The sequence below is a fragment of the Corythoichthys intestinalis genome, unplaced genomic scaffold (genome assembly GCF_030265065.1).
Source record: "Corythoichthys intestinalis isolate RoL2023-P3 unplaced genomic scaffold, ASM3026506v1 HiC_scaffold_23, whole genome shotgun sequence".
NCBI classification, from domain to species: domain Eukaryota; kingdom Metazoa; phylum Chordata; class Actinopteri; order Syngnathiformes; family Syngnathidae; genus Corythoichthys; species Corythoichthys intestinalis.
Genome location: NW_026651592.1, coordinates 5,285,068 through 5,306,447, shown reverse-complemented (window position 1 = coordinate 5,306,447; position 21,380 = coordinate 5,285,068). Strand labels below are relative to the sequence as shown.

Below are 21,380 nucleotides of genomic sequence, written 5' to 3'. Positions count from 1 at the left end.
CCCCCATTTTTGTGAGTGTGTGAGAGCGAGCGCATGAAAAATGTCGCTGGGGTCTGCGTGAAAACAAGTGCGGCGGTCCACCAAGCTTGACTAGAAGCCCGGCCCAAACCCGGGGGGTGCCCATGCGGTCAGCCAGCCCAGCCCAGCCCAGCGCTCGTGCACAAACACAGTCTAACCTCTCCGTCTCCGGCCTAGCGGCCCGCCGTCCAACCCCGACCCAGGATACAAGAAGAGAGCACAGTTAGCGACACACGTGACGCCAGCGTCTGTCCTCGACCACCACAAACTGCCTCTGAACAACACTCCTGGCCGTGTTAGTAGGGTCAGAGGGAATGGCTTCTCATGAGGGACAGTGAAAATGGAAAATAGTCAAAAGTGCCTCAACTTTGTCTTTCACCCAGTAATGTTTTTTTTTTTTTTTTTTTGGAGAAAGTTACAAACTGGTAAAAAAAAAAAATGTAATAAACATGCCACAGTACAGAAGAACACTGCTCCCACAAATGGAATTTTTGTTTTTGTTTTTTTTTTTTAGTTTTTACAAAGATTGTCACGTTTTTATGCTTTTACATAATTATTGTTATTAAATAGTAATTATCTCGTTATTACATGATAATTATCAAGTTTTTCTATAGATCTGTGCATTTTAACATCAGAGGTTTTTGCATTTTTATGTGTACATTGTTTTACATGAGAATTATCACATTTTTATATGATAATTCTATTTTTACATGATAAGTTTTGACATTTTTTATTTCATTTTTTACAGGATGTGGTGTCATACATTTATATTGTTTTTACATGACACTTATTATGATTGTCACATTTTTACAGAGGTTTGCGCATTTTAACAAAGGAAGTTTTATCGTTCATATGTTTTTATATTTCTACATGGCAATTACATTGAAAAGTTGAAAAAAAATTTTTTTTTAAATAATAAAAGATAAAATATATATATTTTTTATATTACAATGTTTTTACATTAAGTTTTCACATTTTCACAGTGTGACATTTATACATAATAGCGTTACATGATAATCTATGTTTTTAAATGATCATTTTTACATGATAGATGTTCACATTTTAACATGATAATTAGCAATTTTAATAGGATAGTTATCCTATTTTTACATGATCGGTTTGAAAAAAATTTTACACGATAGTTTTCAGGATTTAACATGATAACTATCACATTTTTACAATAAAGTCATCACACTTTCACATGATAAGTTATGAAGTAAAATGAGATACCGTAATTATAGGAGAAAAATATACTGGACATGAGTTTTCTGGTGTGGTAGCAATACTCCTCCGTAGTCGTGCGTATTATTCTGGTTACAAAATGAAATTCATTCTGTTGGCAAAAAGGGTGAACTGTAATAAAATATGGAAAATATGAACCACTTTCACTACTTTCTGGATTCACTGTTCACACATTAAGAACACAAGTTTGTAGCTGGTTCAGCTCTAATACCATAGAGGGGAAAAAAACATGGTCATGAAATGTTTTGTATGTGTTGCAACATGTGTAAATTAGTAGGTTGATCAGATATTAGTTCCTTAATGTGTTACAGGATAGGGAGTGGCTGGATTTAGACTGCACGTCTCTAATTCCTTATAACCACAATTATTTGAAAAAATATATATATATTTTCATGTGCTTAACTCATCATCTGCCATTTACGGCGAAAGACATCCAATCCATTTCGACTGTGAGGGCCAGACTCTCCAAGTCAAAATGGACTGGACGTCAATCGGCTTCAATGGCAGCCAACGAGTTAAAAGTGCGTACGTCGTCTGTGGACGTCCGTTTTTGCACGCGCGTCCACTCTCACCTTGCTCATCTTGCTCTTACTGTCGGCAGTGAGGAAGGACATGTTGTTGATCTCATTCATCACCACAAAATTCTGCTCCTCACGCTTGAAATTCTGCAAAAAGAAAGCGGCAGCATCAGTAGGAAGCAAAGGTGGGGAGAGCAGCCAAAAAGTTTTATTCGGGAGTGGCGTTACACCAAAACAATATTACGCAAGTAAAAGTAGTCATCCAAAACATTATTAAAAAGTATTCGGTGAAAAAAATACTCAAGAAACGAGGAACTGATTAGAAAGTCTGATAATTTTTAAACAATGGGATGGGTTTTTTTCTCAGCACATTGTTTACAAATATGAACTGTTATTATTTTACTGTACTACAACCTAATACATGACCATGATAGGCCGAAAACACACAAAATCCAGCTTTTAATCTTTCCCTATAACATTCATATAATTCATATGTATGAGTCCAAGGCAAGGCAAGGCAAATTTATTTATATAGCACAATTCAACACAAGGCAATTCAAAGTGCTTTACATCACATGAAGATCATAAAAATCACATTTAAATCAATACAACGTAAAAACCAAGACAAAAGATTGCATTTAATCACAAATAGAATAAAAATAAATAAATACAAATAAAACAAAAATAAAACAAAAACTACTACTACTAATAATAATTGAAATCAGCAATGGAGATAAGCACAAGAGGAATAGAAAGCAAGTAGATTGAAATATATGGATAGTTAAGGATATGCAGTGCTAAACAAAAGCGTTTTTAGCCCTGATTTAAAAGAGCTAACAGTTTGAGCATACTTCAGACGTTCGGGTAACTTTTTCCAGAGGTGAGGAGCATAATAACTAAATGCTGCCTCACCCTGCTTGGTTCTTGTTCTTGGAACATGCAGAAGACCGGTTCCAGACGACCTTAGGGGTCTAGATGTCTCATAGGAATCTAACAAGTCAAGCATGTATTTTGGTCCAAGGCCATTAAGTGTTTTGTAGACGAGCAGTAGTATTTTATAGTCTATCCTTTGACTCACTGGAAGCCAGTTTAGCGATTTCAAAACTGGTGTAATGTGCAATGTCCAGCTTCCTTGTATTTGTGGTGACTCTGGCTGCAGCATTCTGTACTAGCTGCAGCTTCCTGACTGATTTTTTATCAAGACCTGTAAATATACTGTTGCAATAGTCCAATTTGCTGAAAATGAATGCATGCATATGTTTTTCCATGTCTTGTGGAGTCAGAAGCCCCTTAATTCTGGTTATATTTTTTAGGTGGTAATAAGCGGATTTACTGACGGACTTTAGTTGGCTATCAAATTTTAGGTCTGAGTCAATAATTACGCCAAGGTTTCTGACTTGATTTGTAGCTGTAAGTGACATTGTGCTAAGTTGGCTGCTCATCTTTGACCTTTCCTTTTTTGGCCCAAAAATGATCACCTCTGTCTTCTCCACATTTAACTGGAGAAAATTCTGGCACATCCATTCATTGATTTGATGAATGCATTTACTCAGGGAGACTAAGGGACTATAATCATGTGGGGACACAGAAATGTACAGTTGTGTGTCATCTGCATAGGCGTGATAGGAGATGTCATACTGTTCCATTATCTGAGCGAACGGAAGCATATAGATGTTAAATAAGAGTGGTCCAAGAATTGACCCTTGAGGGACTCCACACGTGAATTTGGTTCGCTCAGGCTTTGAGGCTCACACTGCTGAGAACAGCCTCTAGACCAGTGGTCCCCAACCTTTTTTGCACCACGGACCGGTGAAATGTGGGCCTTTTTTTCACGGACCGGCAATGTGTGGCAGAAAATCACAGTAAATATAAAATAACACAACGGGGCTAAAAACAAATATTAAGTATAGGGAAAATGTAACTCACCGTACGCTGAATCAACCTTTTTTAACACCGGCCTGTCCTAAAATTTGACGGCAAATATCCGTGGTCACGAGCATAATGAGTTCTTCTCCAATTGTGAAAGGTTTCTTGGCTTTAGCAATACAGCAGTTCGCCATGAGGTAAGATGCTTTCAATGCATTTGCTTTTGTTGCCTCATTTGCTAACTTTTAGCCACATACAGTATTATGCAGAATGGAATCCTCTTCTGACTCAGCAGGTGTCCTTTTCCCCGTAAAAAAGCTGTCCAAAGACATCGCTGCCCACAGCACACAGCCCACAGTTAAAGTTACTGTTTGCATTAACTGGTGCTGGGCTGCTACAGGTGTGCAAACACCCCCGTAATTGCAGCCAACAACGAGATAGCAACCTACACAAATCTTTACTCGGATTAGACAACATACAAGTTTCCCGGGCGAAATATGGGCGGCGCCATCTTGGACAATGTCTGCCTCGAAGTTCCGGTTCAGAAAAACAACAAGAATTGCAGTTGAAGTAAGCAGTGTTTTGACAAAGTTAAAACTGCAAACTTAAAGCAGAGGAACTCATGGAATCTCCAAAAATGGATTCAGCACGACGTAGATGAGACGTAGGTGAGATTGTATGATTCAGTGGTGCCTCCAGAAATTTTTCATAGGGGTGGACAGATGGGGCCACTTAAAATCTTGGGGTAGCCAAAACTAAAAGCCATAATTTCAGCTTTTCATTATATTATTGCAGTAAAAAGGTCAGGGGAAAACGAAAAGACTTAAGGACACGGCTACTGATATACTTTGGTGTATTGTGCAATATTTGATGTTACTAATGATTTAATGTGCATAGTCCATAACTGTCCAGTCAACATTTTGAGTTCCACAACAATTCTGTTTTTATTGTGTTATGTATACAGTATATTAGGCATAAGGTGTACATTTAACTCGGGCTGTCAAATGATTAAAATTTTTAATCGAGTTCATCAGCTTAATTTATTAATTGTAATTAATCGCAATTCAAACCATCTCTAAAATATACCATATTTTTCTGTAAATTATTATTGGAATGGAAAGATAAGACAAGACGGATATATACTTTCAACAGACTGTACATAAGTACTGTATTTGTTTATTATAACCATAAATCCACAAGATGGCATTAACATTATTAACATTCTTTCTGTGAAAGTGATCCATGGACTTGTGATTCTTAAAGGATAAATGTGAGTTTGTTTTGTATATTGTGACTAAATATTGCCATCTAGTCTATTTGTTGAGCTTTCAGTAAATGATACTGTAGCGACTTAACTGTTCTGCCCAAATGCACGATGGGAAGTGGTGCAACCATGACTTTGTGTGGTGGCTGCAAATGCTATATCTTCTCTGTGTTGGGTACACTACAGGGTGTTAAGAAAAAGATCAACTATCAAAGACAATAGATTGTTGGACTGGGTAACTCTGAGTGAATATCACAGTATAGTTGTTTCAGATCACGCTCCTGTTTCACTGGATATATATTTTCCAAATTACATACCCCCCTGCACTCAATGGAAACTCTCCTATTTTTTGTTAAATAACTTAGAATTCAAACAGTTTTTTCAGCAAGAAATCATAACTTTTTTTCAGATTAATGATACTCCTGAGGTCTCCAGAGGCAATCTACGGGAAGCCTGCAAGGCATATTTGAGGGGGCAAGCTATTTCTTTTGCATCCTACCAGAAAAAGGCAGAAGCGGCTAGGATGACTTGGCTCGCTAATCAGATTTTAAAAATAGACGCACAATATTCTGTTACCCCCACTAATGCTCTATATGACGAACGTCTTAAACTCCAAGCTGAGTATGATTTACTGTCGACCTCAAAGGTAGAAATTAAATTGTTACACTCAAGACAGCGTTACTTTGAGCAGGGCGATAAGGCAGGTAACCTCCTCGCTCATCAAGCTAGATCAGTTGCTCTTTCAAAATTGATACCAAGAATAAAATCAACCTCTGGGACAATAGTGTCAGAACCCAACCTTGTGAACAGAACTTTTTAAAAATTTTACACCGATCTGTACACGTCTGACTCCCCACCAGAGGTCTGCGAGGGGGATAACCCGCTGGAGAGCCTTACTTACCCTAGAATTAACACTGAGTTAGTTTGCGGAATGGGTGGTCCGGTTTTCCTATCGGAAGTACAAGAAGCACTTAGTAAACTACAGAATGGGAAATCCCCAGGCCCTGACGGATTTGGGGTGGAATTCTACAAAGCCTACTCAGATGTTATTTGTCCACAGCTGGTCAAGGTCTACAACGAGGCCTTTTTTACTGGTAAATTACCTTCAACTTTCTATGAGGCCAACATTTATCTTCTATTAAAGAGGGAAAAAGACCCAGCTGAGTGTGGGAGTTATAGGCCTATCAGCCTTTTAAACGTTGATCAGAAGATACTTGCTAAGGTTCTAGCAACACGTCTACAGCAAGCCCTACCTACTCTTATCGCGGCTGACCAGACAGGGTTAATGGCCGGCCGAGACTCGTCGTTTAACACAAGAAGACTTATTAACATTATTGGCTCTCCTAGTTCTGAGGTACCTGAAGTGGTGATCTCATTAGATTCTGAAAAAGCATTTGATATGGTTGAATGGAAGTATTTGTTTTATATTTTAGCAAAGTTTGGCTTTAGTGATGATTTTATTAAATGGATCAAAATGCTTTATCAGTCTCCAACAGCTCAGGTCCTTACAAACGGGGTACGGTCAGCTTCATTCCCCCTTCACAGGGGTACTAGGCAGGGCTGCCCCCTTTCTCCACTTCTGTTCACCCTGGCAGTGGAACCACTGGCTATATGGCTTCGTGAGGAGGCACGAGTAGTGGGCATCTCCAGGAATGAGGTAACCCATAAATTATCTCTTTACGCGGACGATTTGTTGTTGTATTTGTCAAACCCAGTTTCATCCATCCCGATTGTCATTGACATTTTAACTCAGTTTGGCAAATATTCTGGTTATAAATTAAATATTGGAAAAAGTGAACTTCTGCCCATCAACACCTTATCAAGAATGATACCAGCATCCTCGTTTCCATTCAAAGTTACAGCTAAAGGGTTTCGATACCTGGGTATTTTCATCCCTGCTTCTTTCGCGGACCTTTTTAAGAGTAACTTTCATCCGTTAATTGATAAATGTAAGCTTGACTTGACACGCTGGTCAGTGCTTCCACTCTCATTGACAGGAAGAGTTGATTTGGTTAAAATGGTTTTACTCCCTAAATTTCTCTACCTGTTTCAACACATTCCGATTTTTTTAAGGAAATCCTTTTTTCACAATCTAGATAAATTAATCTCTGCATTTCTATGGCAGGACAAGCACCCCCGTATTAACAAAACAATACAGCGGTTGCCTAAGAATCAGGGAGGCCTTGCTCTTCCGAATTTTATTCTTTACTACTGGGCATGTAATATTGTCAAAATAAATAATTGGCTGTTGGAAGACACAGACTTGTGTCCCTCATGGGCCCAGCTTGAGTTAAGATCCTCTAGGTTGTCGCTGAAGTCTCTCCTAACTGCAAGGCTTCCTTTAAAGATTCGCCATATTTCCCAAAACCTTGTTGCCATTAATTCATTAAAAATTTGGATTCAGTTTCGTAAAAACTATGGTCTGGTAGATCCTTCAATTCTTGCACCAATAGCAAAAAATCATTTATTCCCTCCGTCTAACCTCGATCCCACCTTTGGGAATTGGCGCAACAGAGGCCTGATAAATATTCGAGACCTATACGTTGACGGCCGCTTTATGAATTTTGAAGGGCTATCGCAGAAATTCAACCTACCTCAATCCCACTCCTACCGTTTTTTTTTACAAATTAGGCACTTCGTCCAATCTACCTATCCAAATTTTCCCAATCAGCCACCAACCTCTTTGATTGATTCTTTGCTTAACATCGACCATGCCCATAGACAAACCATTTCAGTGTTTCCCACAGGATTTTAGGAGACTGTGGTGGGAGGGTCTCTGACCATAGGATTTTTTGAAACTGTGGTGGTGGGCTGCATCGGAGTCGGACAGCCACACCATGTCATGCCACGGCGATTTTTTTTTTTTTTCATTATTTTTTTCCCCCAAGAAGAACCATAACAACGATATATTTGAAATATTTCATTAGCTAGGCTAATGTTATAGCTCTCAGCTACGGTACATGTATGTAAAATCCGTTGCTGAGTACAGCTACGTTACCCTATGTAATAATGCGACTTTTTTTCTCGTAGCAATAGTACGACTTACATCTCGTAGTGACTCAGGGTTGGCAAACTGTTGAAAAGAGCAATATTTGCCCCCCCCAGAAAAAAAAAAAAAAAACCTGATACAGTATGTCTGGAGCAGCAAAAAATTAAAAGCCTTGTACAAGCCTTATAATTATCAATACTAGCTATATTAGCCTACTATAAAAATGACTAAGTTGGCTAGAAATACATAATTAGCCTTCATGATTAAATGTTTATTTTCCCTGCAGTGGATCCTATAGCGCACCACGTGACTACTCTGTTGTACGATGACACCACAAGTTTAACTTCATTACAATATTAATGAATTGAAAGAATGTTTGTATCATGTTTGTCCTCCTAGAAATCCTATTAAAACAAAAAATATATTTCCCTCCCCCATCTTTTTCCATTAAAAAAAAAAAAAAAAAAAAAAAAAAAAAAAAAAAAAAAAGCAGCACTAAAGAGCCGCATGCGGCCCAAGAGCCGCGGGTTTCAGACCGCCGTCGTAGCCCTCCTTTTTTCTTTTTATTTGACCCTCATAAGTACTACATTACCACAACAATAACAGTCCTTCTGTCAACTAACCCATTTACAGGACAGGGGGAATTCTAATGGCCGTGTAAAGAGTTTTTCTTGATTCGGTGAGAGGGTGAATAGTTTTTTCCCCGTTGTTCGTGAACTAAATTTCCACACAAACGCACATCGAGGTACCATTAACTTAGCAAGGAGAGGTAAGTCATTTTTCGAGTGTCCCAGAGCTCGCGAAATTGGGGGGGGGGGGGGGGGGCGCATTTATCCAACTTTCGTCAGCCATAATTGTCTGAAGTTGGCGCGTCGGTGTTGTGCCGAAAAATAGCCACTCCACGCGAAATGTCCCCCCGACGGGAGCGCCCACACGTCACTCGTACAAACAGCCTTTTCTTACCAATCGATGGACACGGAAACGACGTTCTTGTACCGTGAATATGTATCATTTTACTCTGCTTGAACTAATAAATACTTTACTGTGACCAACGCTCTGAAAATAGAGCAAGGCTTTATTTTGGGCCCCGCCTCTCCGCGCAAGTTCAATCAAAGTTTGCTTTCCGTCCAAGACAGCGGCCGTCCACCGCTCACTTTCGCCGAAAAGTCCGATCGAAACTATTGTAATGCCCCGGATATGGGGAAGAAGGAGAGAAGTCTGTATTTGCTTACCCACTCGATTGTGGTAACAATAATAAAGAAAAACAATAACAAAATAACAGCGGGCTGCTACGACATGCGACCGCTATCTCTCTCGTTCTCCCATTCTTCCTACTCGTTCCTCTTGCGTCTCTTAAATAAATAAATACATAAAATATTACTCTAAAATGCTGCTCTCGCTCGCGCGGGTAGTAGAGTGGAGTGGGCTACAGCTGTGTAATCGGCTGACTGACGCATCTGATTAGTATCTTTTTTTTTTCGGGGGGGGGGGGGGGGGGGGGGCGCAAACGAGACTGTGGCGGGCCCAAACGAGACTGTGGCGGGCCGCCACAGTCTAGTCCATTAGTGGGAAACACTGCATTTCATTCATCTATAATTCCTCTGACTGTCAGAGTCATCTATATACTCACTCTTTAAAACAGAAGTGGGAGGACGAGATCGGGACTGCAATATCTGACAACCGTTGGAAGCAGATTTGTAAGCTGGTCCATTCCTCCTCCATTTGTGCCAGACATGGTCTATTGCAATGCAAAGTAGTTTTTAGAGTACACTACACTAATGCTCGACTCGCAAAAATTTACCCCACTACCCCTGACTGCTGCAATAGATGTAAACAATCACCTGCCGACCATACACATATGTTTTGGTCCTGTCCCAGTCTCACTGGTTTCTGGCGGCAGATCTTTGATACTTTGGAAACCGTGTCTGGCACAAACCTGGGGAACGACCCATACATAGCACTTTTTGGTTGCCCTCCTCTATCACTTGTTTTATCTGCACTGACACGCCATGTAATTGCTTTTACGACCCTATTAGCGAGACGGCTCATTTTATTCAAGTGGAAACATGCACATCCCCCATCTTATAACTGTTGGCTCGAAGAAGTTTGGACTCATTTTAAGCTAGAGAAGATGAGATTTTCACTCAATGGTAGGGGAAGTAGCTTCCACAAAACCTGGCAGCCCTTTAAAGGACTATCTAGATGGACTCACACTCTCTCAAGAAAGTGACTAGAAGCCCTGCCCCCCCCTTTTTTGTTGTTGTCAAATTTAGTTAGTTTAGTTAATAATTAATTTAACTTTTATTTTGAATTTTTTATTTTTTATTTACTTATTTTTTCTTATTACCATAAGATCACTGCTACCAATTGTATTATCAAACTTCATGCGTTTTGTTTCTTGGTTATTATTCTTTCATTTATTTATGGTTAAACTTATTTCCATTTATTTTTGTGTAGGTGTGTGTGTGTGGGGGGGGGGGGGGGTGGGGGGGGTCGTTTCCCTGTGTTTGTTTGTTTTTGTTTTTTTTTTCGTTAGTGATGTATATGTGGTCTGTGTAAAAAAGATAAAGGACCTGTTTATGACACAGCCAAACACAACTTTGGAATTAAGACAAAGACTAAGCGTTTACCTTTCCGCTGTTACCAAATGGACCATGAATAAGATTATTCTGTTACTTTCGTTTTGGCTGAGATGTTTTGAACTCTGTTAAAAAACTCAAATAAAAAGATGTAAACAAACAAAAAAAAAAATTACAGATCAACTCCTGTCATTCGTCCCCACGTCGCTTCCCACAATATTTATAGTTACTGTGGGAGAGATGACAAAGCTTTTGCCAATTAAAAGCACAGCCCCAATGAATGCTTGCATCTACTCCACTCACTTGATACTGCCTCTTATTTCTGTATATAAGTAAAACGGTGCCATTGTAGGCTGTTTGCAGCAATGCGTGAGTGAGTCGTACCCCGAATTTGTTAACTGCGATAAATATTTTCACGTGATTAAAAAGATTAATTACCGCCCAATAACGCGATAAGTTTGACAGCCCTACATTTAACAAAAGAAAAAAATGCATTCATTTGGGATGAAATGCATAACTGAAGCTACAACAATCTAACGATATACTGGCAAGCGGGTGGCCAGTGGGGTGGCCAACCAATTTATAGGGGTGGCCATGGCCACCCCCTGGTGGCGCCACTGGTATGATTGTTCTTATCACTTCGTTGATCATTCGTGGACAAATTTATAACAACCTGTCAGCCTGTGTTGACGTGAGGTTAACATAGATTAATACACCGGGAACTTGAGTGACCAAAATGAAGTGAAATTACAAATTAGTAGGGGTGTAACGGTGTACAAAAATCTCAGGGAGAACTTGCGCAATTAGTGGTTGACTAAATACTTATTTGCCCCACTGTATGATTGACACATTTGTGCCTTTGAGCGTAGAGCTACAAAGCCTTCACTTGCCAGATCAAAGCTACAAACCAGTCAATCATTGTGAACTTTAGGAAGCATACACCAGCTGCCTGCAGAACAAAAAAAGCAGCAGGGAGAGAGTGAAAGGCTGCACAAGTATGAAGCAGAAAAAATTATCTCTTGAAATTAAAAACCTGATCCTTTTCACCCAAAAATGATGTGATCGGCCCAATTTCCGATCACTTGATCGGGTCGGGACATCCCTAGTTGGGATGTCTCATTGGTGAAACTGGCAGAGCCACTGTGCAAAAATAAAGTCAAATCTAATATGTCGAATAAAAAGGAAAAATGTACGACTCTCGTGTAGCTCAAAGTAGAATAGTAAGAGCAGCGTTTCTTCTTCACAAATCTACTCAAGTAAAAAGTATGTCGAGGTAAACTACTTTTAGAAGTGCGTTTGTCTCAAAAAATTACTTAGGTAAATGTAATGGGTTACATGTAAACCAGAACTGACTGGAGATAGAAGAACTTACGTGAGATTTGGACCAGAAAATGAAGACCTCGCCCACCATCCTGAAGAGCTCCTCGGCATCGGGATCAGGGCACGTCAGCCATCTTGCCCTGAGGGAAAACGTCATTCATCTTAGAAACAGATGGGAAAATAAAGTTGATATTTGAAGTACCTGTTGTTGTCCACGTAGCGGATGAGCAAAGGGTAGAGGGCGTAGAGGTCACGGCACAGAACGGCAAATTCATCTCGGATGGTTCCATTCTCGCTGTCCACCTCCGTTTTGCCTTCCATGCGAAGATGGTCCTCCTCAGCCACCACCTTGCCTGAGCGCTTCTTCAGTTTCTCCATGGTGGGGATAAAGTGCGACTTGAGCATCTCCGGTTTGGCCCTGCTCACGATGGGTTGTGCGAATACTGTGAAAACACGTGAATTTGTAGTTGAAAATAAGGCTGGGTCGAGTTAGGTAAGACGTTTAATTGTGTGGTGTCCAATCATTCTTCTGCTGTGAATTCAAATGAGTTTACCACTCGTAGACGTCCATCCATCTCTCACGGCTCTCTGACTTACGTTCTGACTTTAATTTTACCGTATCAATCCATGGAAGAAACATTTATTCATCATGATGAAACGAGTGTTGAAATTCGCCCCCCCGGCCCAGACGCACCCGGGAACAGCACCAGCCAAAACAAGTGCCGCTCGGCTGACGCTGCCCCGCGTGCGCCCGCCGGGAAGGCCGAACTTCGCGCGTCCTCTTATTTTAACCCTTTGTACTGACTCCATGTTTCAAAAGCTTGAAGAACACTCACCGAAAACAGGTTGACAATTTATTCGTCGACAATGGTAAAAACAAGGCAAAAACAGACGACGGAGGGACAATTCTGGATCCAAAACAAGGCTACATGTTTCCGAGCCGAAAAAATCTGTGTTATCTCAGTGTCCAGTCTTTTTAAAGTCTTTGCTGACGCGGGTCATCTCGAAGGCGTGTCCGAAGGTGGGTCTGGGCGTTGCTTTTGGGTCTTCCCCTTGGTGGCCGGTTTTAGGCGGCTTAGGTTCGTGCGCGGATTGGGACGCCCGCTATCAACTTTGCTGTCCGGGCTGGTTGTACTTGTTTTAGGACAAAGCGCTTTGTCCTTGGAGTTTGCTGGGAGAGCTGATTGCAGGAGTTGGTGCGTCAATCTTGTGATGACGGCATTGTGTATCTCTTCTATTTCTTCTCATTAAACTATGGTGTGCTATTTATTTTATATTAGTAGTGTAGTCCTACCGTAAATATGAAAATGATACTATTTCCTGATTAATTATATTACGTGTGTTAGAGTAATGCAAACAGTTAGACGGTGCCTACGAGAACCTGTACCATATGTATGTGTTAGACCAGGGGTGGGCAAACCGGTCCTCGGGGGGCCGCAGTGGGTCCTGGTCTCCGCTCCAACTGATTCAGCACAGACAGTTTAACCAATGAGGTTTCAGTGGAAACAAGAAGCACCTGACTGCAATCAACTGATTGCACTTGTAAGAAACCAGATTGGTGAAAGGCTGTCCTCATGATGGGTATGAACAAAAACCCGCACCCACTGCGGCCCCTTGTGGAATAGCTCGCCCACCCCTGTGTTAGACTATATATGTGTTAGACTAATGCAAACAATTATATGGAGCGTGCGATGACGATATCTTTTCCCCTTCACGAGCAAGTTATACAGCAGTCTTTAAAAGAAAAGTCACATCTGTTTTGTTTTCTCCTTGATTCTGGTAAGTTGAAGAAGTTGTCAAATCATATTATTACCGTAAATATTGTCAGTTTATGGTAATGTTTTGAACTACCAATGTGCTATGCTTGTGCTGTGTTTCACCAGTCAGCAGGGGTGAAAGTGGCTAGAATTTCTTGCCGGAACTCCCCGACGTGAAGGTCGCCATGAAGCCAGAAATGTTATGAGTTTTTTAATTTTTTTTATTTTTTTAAATAATAAAAAAAAAACGTATTGGCCCGAATATAAGACGGCCCTGATTATAAGACGACCCCCTCTTTTTCAAGACTCAAGTTTGGTAAAGACTTTTTGAACACCAAATTAATTTTTATACAGAAAATAATTACAGTACATCTGAAACAAATGATTATAACAATATATTTGAGAGAAAAAGCATGTTATTTTGCCTCATTCAAATCTTAATATCTGAACATTTAAATATGTAAACTAAAGTGCAATCACATTCGTAAATGAATGGCTTCTGATTTTTGAAATCTCAATAAACCAATCTATTGTGATAAAACAAAATTGCTATAACTGCATTAACCATCACTGTGAAGTCTAACTGTAACTGTTGAAACAAATCTGAATAAGGAAAAACATTGCAATAAAATAATGCAAACTTGTTAAACTTGAGAGTGGCTGAGATTCTTCTTCGTGTCAGGTGTTCGCTTTGGCCTGGGGAGTCAAGTTCAGCATTCGCTTCAATGATATCTGGCGCCATCTAGCGTCGTGAATGGTTATAACGTCTGGACCCCGAATATAAGACGACCCCACTTTTTCGGTCTTATTTCAATGCAAAAAACACAATCTTATATTCGGGCCAATACGGTATATTGGTGGAAACGGATTACGCTACACAAGCACTTTGTGTTTGTAAATCTGATGTTGATAGATTGTTTTCTTCTTGGAGATGAAATGCATGTGTGGCAGCTTAGGTTTTTTTTTTTTTTTTTTTTTTTTTTTTAACATAGCGTTTTGACAGTCGCCGTCATATTTTTGGAATCAAAGCACAGTGTACCGGAACAGCATTCCGGCCCTGAATCTTATACCGAAACAGCATTCCGGCCCTGAATCTTATACCGGAACTGCGTTCTGGCCCTGAATCTTATACCGGAACTGTGTTCCTGACCGTTCTGGCCCACTTTCACCCCTGCCAGTCAGTAAAATGAAATTTCTGTATCTGTACACGAGCTCTGTTTTCTTGTATTCTTCTATTTATTGGTGCTAAAATGAGGGTGCGCGTTATAAACGGGTACAATCATTTTCCCTAGATTTTACAAGTAAATTTGGGGTGCACATTATACACGGGTGCGACTTATATTCGGGAATTTACGGTAACACATTTGTGCTTTTGATCGTAGAGCTACCGAGCCTTGTCTCGCTAGATCAAAGCAACAAACCCGTCAATCATCGTTAACTTTAAGTACCAAAGGCCAGCTGCACTGGTGACCAAACAAAGCAGCAGGACGGAGGGTGAGAGGCTATACGAGCATGAAGCAGAAAAACAAATATATCTTTTTAATTAAAAACCCAATCCTATTAAAAATGCCACGATCAGCCCCATCAATTGATCACCCAGGCTTAGGTGAAATATTGCTCAAATCAATCATTTGGTACTCAGAAATTCTGTTATCTAAGCTTAAACTGACCTGCCAACCTCTTCATCCAGGAGGCCTCATCGATGCCCAAATTGTTGACCACAATCTTCATGATGCTCCCCAAGAGCTGGTTGAGGTGCTCCGAGGTGACCGAGGTGCAGATTTGGCCCTCCAACTCGGGGAAGTTCTCCAGACCTCGCTCCCACCAGCGCGGGAGGTAATTGCAAAGCATAGGCAGCGTGATCTCGATGACGTGAGGCATTTCCGTGTAGCGCGCCCCCGACTCGGCCAGGTCTTGGATTTCCTTCATGAGGATGTCCAGCTCAGGAATGTCTGGACACAACTCCTCCACTTGGCTGGGGAGACCCAGAACTGAAGGAGTGAAAACAGTTGGCGTTACTGACTGGTTTGGAGAGGTTGAATACACTGGACTTACTGGTTCTCTCCCGGGGAGTCTTGGTAGTGTAAACAGAAAATGCATTGAACTCGTTCAGCTCAGGTTCAAGGAAGGCGACCGGCATGGCGGCTGCAAGGTGGGCCAAACACTCGCCCAGAGCGGGACGCTGCCTGCGTGGGATGACGAGAAAGGAAGAAAAAGGAAAGATAAAGAGGAGTGAAGGGAATAGTATCCTTTCCTATACAGTGAGGCAAATAAGTATTTAGTCAACCACTAATTGTGCAAGTTCTCCCACTTGAAAATATTAGAGAGGCCTGGAATTGTCAACATATGTAAACCTCAACCATGAGAGACAGAATATGGGGGAAAAAAATCACATTGTTTTGATTTTTAAATAATTTATTTGCAAATCATGGTGGAAAATAAGTATTTGGTCAATACCAAAAGTTCATCTCAATACTTTGTTATGTACCCTTTGTTGGCAATAACGGAGGCCATACATTTTCTGTAACTCTTCACAAGCTTTTCAGAGAGACTTCTGGTATCTTGGCCCATTCCTCCATGCAGATCTCCTCAATGTTTTTTGTGGGATGTTTTTGGGCTGTCGTTGGGTAACACGGACTATCAACTCCCTCCACAGATTGTCTATGGGGTTGAGATCTGGAGACTGGCTAGGCCACTCCAGGACCTTGAAATGCTTCTTTCGAAGCCACTCCTTTGTTGCCCTGGCTGTGTGTTTGGGATCATTGTCATTCTGAAAGACCCAGCCACGTCTCATCTTCAATGCCCTTGCTGATGAAGGAGATTTTTACTCAAAATCTCTCGATACATGGCCCCATTCATTCTTTCCTTTACACAGATCAGTCTTCCTGGTCCCTTTGCAGAAAAAACAGCCCCAAAGCATGATGTTTCCACCCCCATGCTTCACAGTGGGTATGGTGCAATTCAGTATTCTTTCTCCTCCAAACACGAGAACCTGTGTTTCTACCAAAAAGTTCTATTTTGGTTTCATCTGACCATAACACATTCTCCCAGTCCCCTTTGGGATCATCCAAATGCTCTCTAGCGAAACGCAGACGGGCCTGGACGTGTACTTTCTTCAGCAGAGGCATGACAACAGAGCATGTTGACAATTACAGGCCTTTCTAATATTTTCAAGTGGAAGAACTTGCACAATTAGTGGTTGACTAAATACTTATTGGCCCCACTGTATTTACTATTTGACTGTTTGTATTACTCTAACACACCCAATATAAAAAAACTACATTTAAATCGAAAACAAGTAGAATATATCTGAAGTATGAGTGGAGTTGACGTTACTGGAATTTGCAGCACCAAGAGAACGGACAGGTAAGGGTGATAACAACTTCAGGATTCCTGCTGACTATGGAAGCCCAATGGGCGCATCATGCAGCTGACTGAGCAAGATTGACGCTGACGGAGCAACACAAGCACGGGACGGCCAAGATATCTACAAGCCCACGTCTGGCCTACCAAATCCCACCACCAGCTCATCTGGTAACCAACAATGGACAGTCCAGAACAATGAAAGGACATCCTCTCCTCACACAAGGAACATCTGATAACGGAGGAACCCGTGACTGAGAAGTTGAAATTCAGCACTCACGTGGTGCTGAGGATGGCAAAATCCTAAACTGTCGTTGCCCTGACAACAGTAACGCCCGAACTCTCTTGCTCAATTCACAAAAGACAATAACATTAAAAAATGACCAAACACAACCTTCTTCCGGCCCACAGCCCGCCCCACAAAAGCATTCTTAAGACTGAATTCTTTAGCTAGCACTGTCTTTTTTCGGGAATCTTTTGTTGACCTGTGATTTGGTGACCCTGGATTCAGCCTTCCTCTGCGTCTGGGTCTGTTTGCTGTTTTTGCCTCGCTGTCGAATTGGAATAAATTGTCAACTTGTGTTTTGAAGCTTTTTTCCAGCTTTTAAAATGGAGTCAATACAAGGGGTTTAACCCTTAAATGCACAAGTTATTGGACCATACACTCTTCCACATTTTTCCAGAATGTGGCTGCGGTTCGAACTGTCAAGTCCCCCAAATTGGAACTCATGCAGCAATTAACATCAGCAAAGAGCGAGAGAGACAGGGTTCTACGGTAGCGGTGCAGCTGTGCATTAGCGTTAGCGCCTAGCTGGAACGTGGCTTTTGGGGAAGGAGCGGGCTTGACAAGAGTCATAAAAAAATAAAATGGGTTGAGAATAAGCCTGACAATGCTCTGTTTTCTCTCTGCTCCAATGCACCTGCGCATGCGGCCCAGTTTGCTCAGCACATCTCGGACTGCAAATTAGAGCGCATGTGTGATACTTGAACAGGCTCAATGTACAAAGGCAGTCTGAACGGATACGCCAAAAAACATATGACAAAAAATCGGAATTGTGCATTAGGACCAGCGGTATGAACCTAGCCTTAGTTAGCTAGCTAGTTATGAAGTAGGTTAATTTGTTGATAAATAATAATAAAGAGTCATGAAAGACACACACACAAAATACTATATGGACATAATACTTACAGTACACGTATCAGCTCTTGCTGTGTAAAATAATCTTCTTAAGGGATGTCACTTTTTACATACCTAGTCTGTGTGGTCCACGGTAAATTTATTCCTTACAGCCAAAGTTGATAAGAAAGATTCCCATTGGATTCCATAGAAAATGCATGTGGGTCATTTTTGACCCACTTGTGGAAGCTTAGGGTAGTAATACAAAAATGATAATTTCCTCAAATGTATAAAAAGTTCATCGAAAATTTGAATGGCATTATATCAAAAAACATGTTTTTTGAGGAATACCTGGAATATGAATTGCTAACAATTTTTCATTCTGAAGATATTTCAAGAAAACAACCTCACCGGATCATTTTTGACCCACTTATGCATCTAAAACTAATGTGAACGCACGGAGCTTGGCCTTTTGGCCTGGTTGTTGGGTTGCGCCAGCCCGGGTTGTTGGAATTGCACTCACACGATTCCCGCAATTTGGCTGGCGTGATTCTGGCAATCTGGCCAAAAGGTCAAATACCAACAGGAGTGAGGGGGATGAAAAGAGGAAGAAAAGGAGGAATAAAGAGGGTGGAAGGAGACAAAAGGAGACGTGTTGTGGAGTAAGAGAAAAAGCGTTGAGAAAATAGATGAAGAGATGCTTGAAGAGGAAGATGAAGAGGAGGAGAAAGAAGAGGGGAGGAAGAGAAAAAAGAGGAATGAAGGCAGGAAGTAAAGAGAAAGGAGGAAGAAAGGAACGGAGTACGAAGATAAGAAGGGAGAGAGGGAAGAAGAAGGTGAAAAAGAAAAAAAGGAAGACACGAGATAAGAATAAAGGGTGGGAGGAACAAGAATTTGAGGAGATAGGAGGAAGTGGTAAATGAAGAAGAGCAAGAGAGAGGAAGAAATAGAGAGAAAAATAGAATAAAGGAGGGAAGGAATATGATAAGAAAAAGAAGAATAGCAAAAGAAGGAATGAGAGAAAAAGGAGAATAAAGGAGGGCATGAAGAATTGGAAAGAAGAGGGCGAGGTCAAAGAAAAAATACGGGAGAGAAGATATATAACGGGAATGGAGAAATGAGGAGGAGGTAAAAGAAGAGCTAGAGGGGGAAGAAGAGAGAAAAGAGGAATAAAGGAGGGGATGATGATAGAGAAAGGAGAGGAAGAGGTCAAAGAAGAAGAGCGAGAGGGAAGAAGCGAGAAAGAAGAAATAAAGGAGGGGAGGATATAGATAAGGCAAAATTAGAGGGGATGAAGAGCTACAACAAGAAGAGTGAGGAGGCAGAAGAGGGGAGGGAAAAGATGGGAGCGATGAGAGGTACGAGGAAAAGTGGAAGGAGGAGGAAGAAAAAAGGAATAAGGGAGGGAAGCAAAAAGATGAGGAGAGATAAAAGAGGGGTTGAAGAGGTAAAGAAGAAGAGCAAGAGGAGGAAGAAGAGAAAGGGGGAATAAAGGAGGGAAGGATATTAGACATCTAAGAGGAGTGAAGTTAGAGGTTCTCGCATACTTTTCAACGTGTGGCGTCTTCACAGTGCCCAGCGAGTAGATGCTGCACATGAGCCGATAACAGGAAATTTGCAAATCGTCCACTGAGAAGAAGAAAACACATAGGGTTAGTCATCTGTTGCACGAACACCAGGACTCATAAGGACTGGACTCACTCATGACGTCATCTCCAAACTGATGCTGAGCGATGTGGTCGAACAGCGAGGTGAGGACCGGCAGCAGAGCGTTCGTGGTGTAGTTGATGTTCTGGGCCACGCCTTTCACCTACGGTCAGCGACCAGACTTATACTCGTCCCGTACACTTCCATCAGGTGAGATCTCTACAACTTTATCGGAGCGGTTCCTGACCTGGTTGCGGCTGGACACCTTGCCCAGTTTGAGATTCTCTACCATCTTCTCAATGTCATCAGCAGCGCTCTCAAAGAACTGACGCAGTCCAGCTTTGACAATCTCAGGCCCCGATTTCATTACAGTTCTGTGACGCAGTTAGTAAAACTTTGGTTTTTGTTTTTATTTTCCAAAAGTAAAAGCACGCGTAAAAGAAACGCGAGACGCACCTTGCGTCCAGCGAGTGGGACAGAATGTGCAGGCAGTTGACCACGGCGCTTGCATCCGTTCCTACGAACAAGGCTGGTCTTAGGTTTGCTTTTTGGCTATTTTTGCATACAAATGAAGTGAATAAAGAAAGTCTACACAACACTGTTAAACTCATTGGCTGCCATTGACGAGTATCAAATGGATTGGACGCCATCAATGGCAGTGAATGAGTTAAATGCCATGTTTGGTGGTGTAAAAAAAATGAAGCAATGATTTTCCACTATTAATGTGGCCAGTAAACTTGCATAATTCAACGAGCAAATGACATTTTTGGAGAAATTGCATGGGAATTAGGCCTGAACGATATTGGAAAAAACTATCATTGCGATTTTTTGGGGGGGGGGTTGCGATATATTGAGATATTAAAACTAGAAGAATTCAGTTGAAGAATGCAGTTCAAACCGAGCATAAGTATGGGGAAGAAAGGTGATTTGTGTGACTTTGAACGTGGCATGGTTGTTGGTGCCAGAAGGGCAGGTCTGAGTATTTTAGAAACTGCTGATCTCCTGGGATTTTCACGCACAACCATCGCTAGGGTTTACAGAGAATGGTTCGAAAAAGAAAAAATATCCAGTGAGCGGCAGTTCTGTGGGCGGAAATGCCTTGTTGATGCCAGAGGTCAGAGGAGAATGGCCAGACTGCTTCGAGCTGATAGAAAGGCAACAGTGACTCAAATAACCACCCGTTACAACCAAGGTAGGCAGAAGAGCATCTCTGAACGCACAGTACGTCAAACTTTGAGGCAGATGGGCTACAGCAGCAGAAGACCACGCCGGGTGCCACTCCTTTCAGCTAAAAACAGTAAACTGAGGCTACAATTTGCACAAGCTCATCGAAATTGGACAATAGAAGATTGGAAAAACGTTGCCTGGTCTGATGAATCTCGATTCTGCTGCAACATTCGGATGGTAGGGTCAGAATTTGGCGTCAACAACATAAAACCATGGATGCAAATTGTAGCATCAGTTTCCTGTTCTTAGCTGAAATGAGTGGCACCCGGCGTGGTCTTCTGATGCTGTAGCCCATCTGCCTCAAAGTTTGAGGTACTGTGCGTTCAGAGATGCTCTTTTGTCTACATTGGTTGTAACGGCTGGTTATTGAGTCACTGTTGCCTTTCTATCAGCTCGAACCAGTCTGGCCATTCTCCTCTGACCTCTGGCATCAACAAGGCATTTCCGCCCACAGAACTGCCGCTAACTAGAGA

General features: G+C 41.4%; 1 protein-coding gene across 1 annotated transcript in view; it reads right to left on the bottom strand.

The window, feature by feature from the left end:
• The window catches only part of LOC130911111 (ryanodine receptor 1-like), a 218,439-nt gene that overhangs the window by 65,521 nt on the left and 131,538 nt on the right, over positions 1–21,380 (bottom strand). Inside the window, exons 65-74 of the mRNA XM_057828826.1 lie at positions 20,137–20,197; positions 19,928–20,054; positions 19,735–19,843; positions 19,581–19,662; positions 15,609–15,739; positions 15,224–15,544; positions 11,999–12,239; positions 11,849–11,936; positions 1,833–1,925; positions 177–191 (exon numbers count right to left, since the gene is read on the bottom strand). Of these exons, the coding sequence (XP_057684809.1) occupies positions 177–191; positions 1,833–1,925; positions 11,849–11,936; positions 11,999–12,239; positions 15,224–15,544; positions 15,609–15,739; positions 19,581–19,662; positions 19,735–19,843; positions 19,928–20,054; positions 20,137–20,197 (1,268 nt within the window). The remainder of the gene's footprint in view (positions 1–176; positions 192–1,832; positions 1,926–11,848; positions 11,937–11,998; positions 12,240–15,223; positions 15,545–15,608; positions 15,740–19,580; positions 19,663–19,734; positions 19,844–19,927; positions 20,055–20,136; positions 20,198–21,380) is intronic.